Source organism: Salvelinus fontinalis, chromosome 13, assembly GCF_029448725.1.
Source record: "Salvelinus fontinalis isolate EN_2023a chromosome 13, ASM2944872v1, whole genome shotgun sequence".
Lineage (NCBI taxonomy): Eukaryota > Metazoa > Chordata > Actinopteri > Salmoniformes > Salmonidae > Salvelinus > Salvelinus fontinalis.
Genome location: NC_074677.1, coordinates 25465179 through 25477943, shown reverse-complemented (window position 1 = coordinate 25477943; position 12765 = coordinate 25465179). Strand labels below are relative to the sequence as shown.

General features: G+C 48.0%; 1 protein-coding gene across 1 annotated transcript in view; it reads left to right on the top strand.

The window, feature by feature from the left end:
- LOC129868303 (LHFPL tetraspan subfamily member 7 protein-like) overlaps positions 1-12765 on the top strand; it is a 147364-nt gene that overhangs the window by 23104 nt on the left and 111495 nt on the right. Inside the window, exon 2 of the mRNA XM_055942158.1 lies at positions 8093-8231. Coding sequence (XP_055798133.1) covers positions 8093-8231 — 139 coding nt within the window. The remainder of the gene's footprint in view (positions 1-8092; positions 8232-12765) is intronic.

The following is a 12765-nucleotide window of genomic DNA, read 5'->3' as shown; positions in this document are numbered from 1 at the left end:
CGTTGTACCTGACCCTGTGCCTGCCTCCCCCTGGGACAATAACATCCATTTAATTGAGACTGGGGGGAGATGGGTTGGGGAGAAGGGGCTTTGTGTGTGATAAGGTGGCTGTCTGCTAATGGGGTGTAAGCCCTCGGGTGGAGTATCACTCCTCCTTTAGAGAGCAGGCTTCAGAGGTTTGGGAGAGAGGGAGGGAGGAAGGGGGAGATCGAGGGAGAGCAGGAGGGAGGGAGGGAGGGAGAGAGGGGGTGTGATGGTGAGGGGGAGAATACTGTAGGCTACATGAAACCGTCTTACAACTATACAGCCACAACTAGAGAGTCCTGATACAGCTGGACTAACTGAGCCTGTGTTTGAGCGTTAAGGCTTTTGCAGTGGTGATGTGATATGTGTGAGCTTGGCGGTGCTGTAGTGTTTTGATCAGTGTATTCTACAGTCATTTCCAATAGCAGTGCAGCCGTGATGTGTATTGTGTAATGTTTAGTGTGGGTGGACAGAGTTGACAGATGGGTTTTTGATTACGGTCATATCGTCCTTGATTAGCCTATGTATAATGTGGGGATGCTATTTTATTGCTCCGTATGGAGCAATGAGAATTGGCCAAAAAAGTAGTCCAATTTCTTAACGTTTTATCTTAGCAGTGTATTTGTGACGATGTGTCTAACGAAATGTAGCTCTTGATCTATTAAAATCTAAATGTAGTTGATCGAATAAAGGATGCAGGGGCTGCAATGCTTCCTGATTTTAAGAGGAGGCTGAGGAGACAAAAGAGCTGGTTGAAGAATAATATGGCTCTAAAATAGCAGCTGAAGTTAGCTCTGTACTGTGGCCCATAGCCATCCTCTCCACAGCCTTATGTAACAGCCATTCAATAGGTTTCTATAGCTCTGGCATCTGCATAAAGATATCACATCTCCTGTGGGATGATGGTGCTGTATGCACACTCAGTTCCTGCTGCTGCTTCTACCACCCACAACAACAGATATTATGGAAATGTTCAGAATATGCATCTCTCCATCTCGGACTTCTCATAGTTCATTGCAGGGGGAATCCAATACATTATTTCCACATTTGTCTTGATCCGACATTGCCCAAGTTGTGCGGTACCTTCAGCTTCCTGCTGAGGTGGTTTTGTTCCTTACCTTGCATTTAGGCCTGTAGACTCAGAGAAGGTACTGAATAGCAGTCTGGAGTTACATTTCTGTGATTTGCTAAAAGAAGTAAAAAACTGCAATAATGCATCAGCATTAGGGGAGACAGTATGGAGAGCAACTAGACCCACTCACCTGCTGTAGGAGGCCATGAAGAGGCCGTGTCGGTCCTTCACCCATTCCAAAGCACACAGACAGTGGCGTCCATTGGGGTTCCAGGCAGCAGGTGGTGGTAAGTGACCCTGACAAGAAGACAGCTGCCTGTAGCTGAGGCCAGAGTGGAGCCAGGCCAGGGAAACTGGGACTACAAGGGGGAGGAAGGGGCTGAGTTCTGGAATGCACTCCTCAGGCTGTGTGGATGCAGTCCTAAAGAGGATGAGTTCTGGAATGCACTCCTCAGGCTGTGTGGATGCAGTCCTAAAGAGGGTCTCTGTCCCTCGGTCAGTGGCTCTGCACTCCTGCTTTCATGTCCTGTACAGCTGTAGAAAGGATTAGGCAGCCTGTAGGGGAAGGCTCTGAGAGGCCACTCCACATGTCTGACTGGGGTATACATGCATGTACACATGTAGACGCATACACACACGCACACACACACACGCACACGCGCACGCACGCACGCACACACGCGCACGCACACACACACGGGGGTCTGGGTTCGAGAGTGGCTCTGCTCTGTGGGTTGAACTTTACTTTTTGCCCCCTCCACCAACACCAACATCCCCACCTGGTTCTGGCTCTTACTGCCTGCTGAGGGGAGGGACTGACCGGGGGCAAACTGCTGGGAAAACAATGAGGAGAGAGAGAGTTCGCCCCAGTTCATTCAGCCAGTGAGAAAGTTGGATGGCTGACTTTAGATTCCCGCTGTGTGTTTTGATTAAAACATGTCAGCTTACCAGCAGGGCCTTATTTCAGCCACGAATATAGTGGATTCCTTATGACAATGATAGGCAGTTTAGTATTACCCCCACTGACTTCCCCAGAACGGGATAGTTAGTTTCCCCCTTATGGGGGAGATTATGGGAAACTCCACTCCACTCGGCTCTATGGGAACCCAACCCCTACTGCTAAACTAGGCCTGGAAATACATGTCACAGATTAGCATTCCAATCAGCATTCACGTTCAGCATGTTATTGAACAAGGTAATTACTGTGTAACAGGATCTGAGGGAAGAGGAACACCGTAAATCAAATGAATGACCGGTTACATTTCGTAACCTTCGACCATCCTATGTTATAACATGTTAACTTCACCAGTTATTATTCAATGAGGACAATAAACATTTACAGGCGCACCCATTTGCAGAGGTGAATTTTAGGAATTTGCCTGTTGAATCCGTGTCTGGTTTCAAGGGAAACTGAAGAACATTCCCACATTCCCATGTCCTCTTCATAAGTGCCTTCTGAATGTCATGTGCTGTCCTCAACATATAAATGAACACTCCCTCCACTTGTCAGGTCATTAATCTCCTCCGCCCTATCCCTCATTTTCTCTCCCATCTTGTATTCTCTCAGCATGGGCCCTTGGTGGTGGCTTTTGTCAGCCATTCAGGGGACTGTCTGACACGACACACACAGATGCACACAAACCTCTGTCTCCACTAGGCGACTCTCCCCAAGTAAAGATCAATGAGGAGATAGATGTATTATTCAGCACGTTCATTTAGGGGACTAGCGGCATTTGTGTGACCATTTTGGCAGGGTTATAAGGATTGTCCGGAAAATGATGAAGTTACAAGACAAGTACAGAGTACCAGGGAGGAAGGACAACGGATTAAAAGAGAGAAAAAGAGAGAGAGAAAGTGTGGTAGAGGGAGAGAGAGATGAGGGTGTAGGGGCCCGTCCCAGCTGTGTGTGTGTACGCGCCAGCTAAAGAGCCATAAACAAGCCTCACTCAGCCTCTCTCAGGGTAAAGTGATCTTTGTGTAAGCGTGTGTGGGTTAGTATGTGTGTGTGTGTGATGTTACAGTGTAAAGTTGTGTTTTTGGAGGTGTGTGACAGAGCTAATGGGCGGCAGAACATTATAGCACAGCCGAGGCTTCGGCAGACACAGCCGAGGCTCGGCAGACACAGCCGAGGCTCGGCAGACACAGAGAGATGTCAAGGCTGACACTTACTGTGGTCGCCAGCTACGCTGTTTCTTCACTGAATGCGGATGTGCCCAGGGTCGAGCTAGCCAAGTGGAAGGACAGAACTAAAAGGAAGGTGTGGAGAGAAAGACGACAAGGAGAGAGAGAATACCGCCCAGCATAGCTGCTGTGCTTTGGGTCTGTGTCATCCCTTACAGTATGGAAAACAATACAACAGCACCCACACGTCAGTTGAGTACCATAACAATCTCATCACGTTTTCATGCTTATCAGTTAGGCTGCAGCGGGTATGCACTCACTTTACCTAGAGTCCTTTATACAGGTGATGCTTTATATTGTCAAGAGGCTGGGTTGTTTATGTCAAGGGTATGTATGTATGTATGCAGAGAGCACTAATGGGCTGGTCTTTATGCTGCTGTTATAACAGCAATAAGAGGTTAGGATGTGCACTTTCACAAGCTCCATGGAAATACTATTGTGATTATTTCATTGGAGGGAGGACAGGTTTTTTATGGCTGCAACAGCACTTATGCTCAGCGCCTTCCAAACCACCAATTGTATAACTCCCAATTATACAATGAAATGTTATTAGCCTTTAGTGCGTAATCCTTGGCTTCCTTGACTTAATTTGAAAAGGTTACCCATGGAGCCTCCACCTGAATGTTACTTTATTACTCAAGTCCCTTGGTTTATTTAGGGCATGTCTGCAGCAGTGCTGAAACTGGTATTACTCTCCAGTACAGGCCTTGGATGTGATATTGGATTTGTTAAGAGTAGGAAACCAATAAAACAGTCTTTATGACTGAGCCCCAGCCCTGACCATCGGGATGTGTGGGGCCGTGTGCTTTTGTGTTAGTGTTTTAGGATGTGTGTGAGTGAGTGTGGTTGCGGTTACGCGTACTGTGTCTCCGGTACGCATCCACAGCCCGGTGTGCTCTGTGCCAGCTCCCCGCATTTGCCGTGATAGGGTGGGCATTCAGCCAGGACAAATTGTGCCGGCTCAGCGCTCCTGGTCTCCGGTGCGTCTCTTCGGCCCAGGATATCCTGCGCCGGCTCTGCGCACTGTGTCTCCGGTGCGCCTTCACAGCCCAGTGCGTCCTGTGCCAGCTCCCCGCACTTGCCGGGCTAGGGTGTGCAACCAGCCAGGACGCGTTGTGCCAGCTCTACGCTTCAGACCTCCAGTCCACCTCCACAGCCCAGTATATCCTGCGCCGGCTCTACGCACTATGCCTCCAGTGCGCCTTCACAGCCCAGTGCGTCCTGTGCCAGCGCCCCGCACTTGCCGGGCTAAAGTGAGCATCCAGCCAGGATGGGTTGTGCCAGCTCTGCGCTCCAGACCTCTGGTGCGTCTCCACGGCCCAGTATATCCTGTGCCGGCTCCACGCACCAGGCCTCCTGTTTGTCTCTCCAGCCCGGTGCGTCCTGTGCCAGCTCTACGCACCCGGCCTCCAGTGATGATCCATGGCACAAAGCCTCCAGTGGTGATCCATGGCCCGAAGCCTCCAGTGACGATCCATGGCCCGAAGCCTCCAGTGACGATCCATGGCACGAAGCCTCCAGTGGTAATCCATGGCACGAAGCCTCCAGTGGTGATCCATGGCCAGAAGGCTCCAGTGGTGATCCATGGCAAGAAGCTTCCAGTGATGGTCCATGGCACGAAGCCTCCAGTGATGATCCATGGCACGAAGCCTCCAGTGATGATCCATGGCACGAAGCCTCCAGTGATGATTCATGGCACAAAGCCTCCAGTGATGATCCATGGCACGAAGCCTCCAGTGATGATCCATGGCACGAAGCCTCCAGTGATGATCCATGGCACGAAGCCTCCAGTGATTATTCATGGCACAAAGCCTCCAGTGACGATCCATGGCACAAAGCCTCCAGTGACGATCCATGGCACGGAGCCTTCTGCGACGGTCTGCAGTCCAGAGCCTCCGGCGACGGTCTGCGGTCCGGAGCCTCCGGCAACGGTCGGCGGTCCGGAGCCCCCGGCGACGGTCGGCGGTCCGGAGCCCCCGGCAGTGGAAAAGGGCCTCTCATGTCTTTCTTTCTGTCTCGTCTGTAAGTAAACGATGTGATGATAATGAGGTCATTATAACGTGTTTGTATCATCAACAGCCGAACACTTACGACACATGCTCGCCGAGAAACACACAATGTAAAGACTTGATTGATGCTGGCCGCGTAGATTGAAATTTAGGTTTTGTCTTATAGACGCCAACGGTGCGTAAAGTGTAAAATGCCATGTGAATAAATCTATTACTGCTTCCCAGTTAATTTTATGAATGAAACAAGATAAACACACAGACAACTCTTCTGGTAGTGGAGAAATATGCTGTAACCTGTAGCTCCATACAGTAAATGACTGCTTCTGCTAAGGGGGTATGTATTTTGTGGACTATAATACTGTGGTGAATAGATGGCCTTCCCCACTCCAGCATTGCCCCCCACTCCAGCCTTGCCCCCCCTTCCCTCCCCTCTTCTCTGTTCTATAAGGCCCAGCATATCTTTTCATGTGTCACTGTGAATGTAAAAGATCCCAGCAGGGAGGCAGCTAGGCTCTACACCAGGAGGCTGTGAGCCAAGCAGGATCCAGCAACGGGGGAAAGAACTAGACATTCCCATGCATACATGAATATCATTTTAGTGAGAGAGGAAAAGAGAATAAAGAACATAATATTGAATGGCTTTTCTATATCCGTTAGCCTAGTCTGCATACCTTCCTCTCACCTCTCATAATATCAGCAATGCAGCACGAGCACCTGCATCATTACCATCATCGGGATCCGGTATCCTCCTCATCAAAAAAGCTGACTAGCATAGCCTAACCTAACGGGACAGGGATATCATATAATATAATTTTCATGAAATCACAAGTCCAATACAGCAAATGAAAGATAAACATCTTGTGAATCCAGCCATTATTTCCGATGTTTTAAATGTTTTACAGCGAAAACACTATGTATTTCTATTAACTAACCACAATAGCCAAAGACTCAACCGCATATTTTCACCATGTTTCTACCGCATAGGTAGCTATCACAAAACCGACCAAATAGAGATATAATTAGTCACTAACCAAGAAACAACTTCATCAGATGACAGTCTTTTAACATGTTATACAATAAATTTATGTTTTGTTCGAAAATGTGCATATTTGAGGTATAAATCATAGTTTTTACATTGCAGCTACCATCAAAAATATCACCAAAGCAGCCAGAATAATTACAGAGAGCAACGTGAAATACCTAAATACTCATCATAAAACATTTATGAAAAATACATGGTGTACAGCAAAGGAAAGATAAACATCTTGTGAATCCAGACAATATTTCCGATTTTTTTAAGTGTTTTATATTAGCTTACCACAATAGCCAAACACACAAACGCATTTATTCACCGCATAGATAGCATTCGCAAAAACAAGCAAAAGATATAAAATGAATCACTAACTTTGAACAACTTCATCAGATGACAGTCTTATAACATCAGGTTATAATTATGTTTTGTTCGAAAATGTGCATGTTTAGAGCTGCAAACCGTGGTTATACATTGTGAAAATGTAGCAACATTTTCCCAGAATGTCAGGAGCTATTTTGGACACTCATCTAATCTGACCAAAGAACTCATCATAAACTTTACTAAAAAATACATGTTGTATAGCAAATGAAAGATACACTGGTTCTTAATGCAACCGCAGTGTTAGATTTTTTAAAATAACTTTACCATAACAAACAGCTTGCGTTATTGCGAGACAGCGCCCGGCGGAGAATAGAACATTTTCCACAGAAATACGAAATAACATCATAAATTGTTCTTACTTTTGCTGAGCTTCTATCAGAATCTTGTACAAGGAGTCCTTGGTCCAGAATAAATCGTTGTTTGGTTTTAGAATGTCATTTTGTCCTGTCGAATTAGCAACCTTAGCTAGCCATGTGGCGCGAACATGCCCATCATCTCTCGACGCAAAGAACGGAAAATTCCAAAAGTCCCAATAAACGTTGAATAATCTGATAAAACTCGGTTGAAAAATCATACTTTACGATGTCATTATCACATGTATCAAATAAAATCAGAGCCGGAGATATTAGCCGTGTATACCGAACGCTTATCAGAAGACAATGTCGGATGACTTCGCGCGCCAGAGAAGACAAAGAAATTTCCAGACCTGTCACTCCAAAAGCTCTTGTTCGGCCTCAGATCAAGCTAGACACCCCATTCCACCTTCCACTGCCTGTTGACATCTAGTGGAAGGCGTATGAAGTGCATGCATATCGATAAATATAAGGCAATTGAATAGGCAGGCCCTGGAACAGAGCATCGTTTTCAGATTTTTCACTTCCTATATGGAAGTTTGCTGCAAAATGAGTTCTGTTTTACTCACAGATATAATTCAAACAGTTTTAGAAACTTTTGAGTGTTTTCTATCCAATAGTAATAATAATATGCATATTGTATGATCTAGAATAGAGTATGAGGCAGTTTAATTTGGGCACGATTTTTTCCAAAGTGAAAACAGCGCCCCCCTATTGACAAGAAGTTAGTGTATGTAAACCTCTGACCCACTGGAATTGTGATACAGTGAATTATAAGTGAAATAATCTGTCCGTAAACAATTGTTGGAAAAAATACTTGTATAATGCACAAAGTAGATGTCCTAACCGACTTGCCAAAACTATAATTTGATATCAAGAAATTTGTGGAGTGGTTGAAAAACGAGTTTTAATGACTCCAACCTAAGTGTATGTAAACTTCCGACTTCAACTGTATATTTACTACACTTGTATGTGTCACAGTCACTTTTGACAATTTATTTGGATAAAAGCATCTGATTAAATGTTCTGTGTGTTTCAGACGAGTGCAGTGCTCTGCTCTGGAGGATGTGCTGTCCTGGCGGTCAGCTCCCTGTTGGCCATCATCACCATCTTCTTGCCCAGCGGAGGCTGTGAGAGGAGGATCTGTACACTGGCTGGATACATGCAGATGACTGCGGGTGAGTACAGAACAAACACTTCACAAACAACACACACACTTTCTATTACCTAGACGGTAGATTGATTTGTTTAATCAACGGCTGACATACAAGTTCAAGGTGAATCATAAGAAGCATTAGTTATGAATGAAGTCCCTTGGTCACATCAGTGATTGTCTCTTCCATTTCTCTGCTTGGACCTTCTTTAGTGATCTAGATAGGCTACATGTTCATCCTCAGTGTTCTCTATAGGTAAGAGACAGCTCAGTGTACAGATACTTACGAGCTACACACAGATAAAGCTGCCTATTATCTGAAGTGAAGAGGAGCTCACTCTGTTGCCAAGGCACATCACTCACACAAAACCAAACAGAAGCTGCTGCTCTTCAGGCCTTCAGCGGGCCGTTGCTAGGTTACGGGCTGCGGTGCGGCGGTGGAGTGAAGTGTTATGCTGGCGTAGAGCGATATGAGGAGGGCACTGGGGAGATTTAGAGGAGGCAGGAAAAATACAATTACAGACCCTTAACACAGGTCATTGGTTCAAGAGAACGTGTGTCTTATCAAGGCCCTGCTTTCGTTCAAACAGAGAAGTAGCACCATAAACTAAGCATGGTTACTGGTGACGAGATGCTCAGTGTTTAATGTGATGTACACACGACACCAGCCAAGTAAACTAAGCATGGTTACTGGTGATGAGATGCTCAGGGTTTAATGTGATGTACACACGACACCAGCCAAGTAAACTAAGCAGCCCTAGCCGCTGCCCACCACCCTGGTGCATAGGCCTTCCACTCACTGTATAGCGTGTGTGTGCACATTTGTCCGTTCATGTGTGTTTGTCTGTAGTTACGTGTTCATCACAGTGTGTGAGATTAGGATATTTGAAGGACACACACTCCTCTAACTAACAACCCACAACATACAGTAAACTATAACAGAGAGGAGGAGAGTGGAGAAAGGACTGGCTAATAAAGTACTGCTTTATTTCCTGGATTGAAAACTGTACTATCCTGAAATATGTCCAGTCTGAGAAAAACATCCCCTCGAACAACAACACACTTTTGCAGACTGGGCTTTTCAGACACTTTCTTTGGAAACATTCCTGGATTTCCTGTCGACAGCCCTTTTGAAAACCTTTGGTCTTTTCTGCCGCACCTTGTAGTTTAGAAATGAACAAGTCTCACAGTTTTAGCCCTCAGTCAGTTCCCCCCTAATTCTCTCACTACACAGCAAAATCTTCAGTGTTCATATCCGAGTGTAAGCAGTTTTGGTTTTGATGTGGTATTACTTTGTCATACTTTGAACTGACTGAATGCCAGTTGGTGTTGGTTCTATATTGTGGAGCTCTGCTCCTAGTGGTTTACCCAGCCTGAGAGAAAATGATGCACACACCTGCAGCCAATAGGAGAACAGGTGTACCTATATAAGGGGATGCTTCCCCACAATCAGCCTCCCATTATCTTCAGTGACAGGACTGGACTGAAGAAGCCTAGAAGAGAAGAGAGAAGATTCAGGACGAACACGTCGTCGATATCCTGGTCTCGACGTCGTCCTTCATGAGCACGCCTTTTCTACCCCCAAAATATCTTTTAAGAGCTCAGTGTCGCTGCTCCACTATGGCGTCTATGGACCCACACAACTCATGTTTCGTGTGTTGGATTCGCAGGACGCTAGGGGCGGCCTCAAAGATCCCCCGGAATGCCCAAGCTGCACCCTCCTTTCTTTAAAGGAGAGGAAACAGCGGTGGGCTTTTTTCAGGGTAGATCTCCCTCTGGAAGACGCCATGCCTGTGCTAGCCTCAGGTTCTGAGGCGTCATATGACGACGTCGCCTCCGGAGATGACGAAGATGTTGGGAAGTGTCTGGGTTTTTCTCCGGGAAAAACCCAGTCTACTGACTGAGGCTGACATGCCCCCCCTACCTAGGGAGAGCGAGGGGAATTTCACATCCTTGGGCGAGGAAGAGAGTTCTTAGCAGCCCCCTCCTACGCAATGGCCTCTTTGCGCTCTGACTTTACAGGGCTCAATGAGCGGGCCGCGAACCGTCTAGAGATTACACTGCCCCCCATTTCCCCCAACCCGGAGGTGGGTATGATGGTGGGCGGCCCATACTCTAGACCGAAACAGGCGGCACGCTTTGGGAAGCTAGTAGAGGAGAAGATGCAGCTCACTAGACACCTGCCATTGACAGGAGGGTTTAGAGCGGGTTCAAAAGAGCCTCCTCACTCCACCTTCTCTAGTAGACCTGGGTCTACAGCCAGACGGAGAGCCCGTTGAGCAGCAGTACCCGATGCACCACGAGCGGGCTCCGCCCCTCCGGCAGCACCAGAGATGGCAGAGGCTCCATCGGCGAGAGAGGTTTTCATTTTGTCGCCCTGACGGCCTAGGGGCAGCCAGAAGAGACGACGGCCATGACAGGACGAGGGGGGGAGGACAGGAGTGAGCGCAGCACTTCGTGTGACAGCGCCCACTGTTCTTCTCCCACCCCTGCAAAGGGGATGGAGGAGCCAATGTGTCAGTTGTTAATAAAGAATGTGTTCCATCTAACTTTGTCACAAGAGAACCTCTTTTCCATTACAAACTTCAGGTTCAGACCGTTCAGGTTCCTTCTCTCTCTATCTCTCTCTCTTCCTCGCACCACTCTGTTGGTTGCACAGCCCACCATGAGTGCGTAGCTGAGCACACACATGAGGATGTTGTGGAATTGACATGAGGGCAGCAAATCGGACACTCTTGATGAGCCGCCGTGCTATACCTCATAAAAACCCTATACCACACACCCCCAGGAGTAATGTTGGGCCGATGATGCAACCGCTGTTGGGGGACGGCACACTAATTCAGGCAGGCGTCTCAGTTAGTGCAGCTCAGACCCGTGCTGCGTTCACGGAGGGCTGTTCACGGAGGACCGCCACATCAGTGTCGAGGGACCACGGCGCCTTGGGCCGTAGAGGAATACAGGTCCTTCCTACTGTCTGTACCACAGCTTTGCGCTCTCAGAGCATTACTCTGAGTGGCAGCAAAGCTGCACCCTCTCCCCCTGGCTAAGCCGGACGCTGGAGAAGGGTTATGCAATCCAATTCCACCGAACTCCTCCCGTTTTCGGGCGTGGTGGAGACAGTGATGAAAACGCCAGAGAAAGTAGCCGCTCTTGTGAAAGAGATTACGGAACTTTTGGTGAAGGAGGCGGTCATAGTAGTTCCCCAAGAGCAAAGGAACAGCAGGCTATATTCACCCTGCTTCCTAGTGCCAAAAAAGCAGGGGGAATGAGGCCAATATTGGATTTACGCACTCTCAATGAGAGTGTAGCCAAACGGCCCTTTCGAATGCTTACGACAAAACGTCTTCTGGAATGTATCCACAACAAAGACTTGGCACCTCGCACCTTTTCCAAATGCGTGGAGGCGGCATTGCAACTTTTGCATTGTCAAGGGATAAGGCTACTAGCCTACCTAGATGACCTACTGGTTCTCGCCCCGTCAGCAGAGCTGGCGATCACACACACGACACAGACAGTGATTCATCTCACAAGTCTGGGGTTCGCTGTGAATTGGGAAAAGAGTGCGCCCTGGCGCAGTCATCGGATTGTCTACCTGGGATTACAGCTAGACACTGTGACTATGAAGGCTTGAATTTCAGATCCTCAAATGGCTGCCTTGTTGCTAGCCCTACGAAGGTTTTATCCGAATCACACGGTGACGGCGCATTCCGTCATAACACTCTTGGGTCTGCCCACTCCGTGGTTCAGCTGGGACTTCTGCACATGCACAGAACACAGCGATGGTTTGCCCAACTATGACTGGACCCAGTGAGGCACCGTCGGCGGTTGTTGGTAGTTCCCCTCTCACTCAGAGAGGACCTGAACTATTGGAGAGACCCGTGCGTCCTGACGCAAGGGGTCCCAATTGGCAGAGTGTCCTCCAACATTCCAGTGTTTACAAACGCTATTCTGACATGTCAGGCTCGGGTGGTTGGAGGTGTGTGGCCTTCCTCGGGACGCCACGTCAACCTCCTGGAGTTGGAGACAGTTCTACTGGTTCTGACCCACTTCATGTTTACCCTACGGGGTCACGACGTGCTGGTCTGGTCGGAAAACCGAACCACAGTAGCCTACATAAATCGCCAAGGATGAGTCAGGTCTCCTGCACTCCACCTGCTGGCGGAGGAATTGTGGCTGTGGGCTCATGAGCACCTTCGTTCATTGACAGCAGTACACATTCCAGGCTATCAGAACGTTGGAGCATACCTCATGTCTCGAGGGGGTCCCCGAGACGATGAGTGGCAGCTGCACCCCGACATTGTTCTCCAAATATGGGAACGGTTCGGGAGAGGCGAGGTGGACCTATTTGTGTCATGTGTGAATGCGCAGTGTCCCCTATGCTTCTCCCTACGAGCCCAGGACGAACTGCCACTAGGGATATATGCTTTTGTGCACCAACCGTGGCCAGATGTTCTCCTGTACGCATTTCCACCGCTGTCCTGCATTCTCCCACTGCTAATCATATTGATAGCCCCCGATCGCCCAGGGGCTCCGTGGTACGTGGAGATGACTCAAATGTT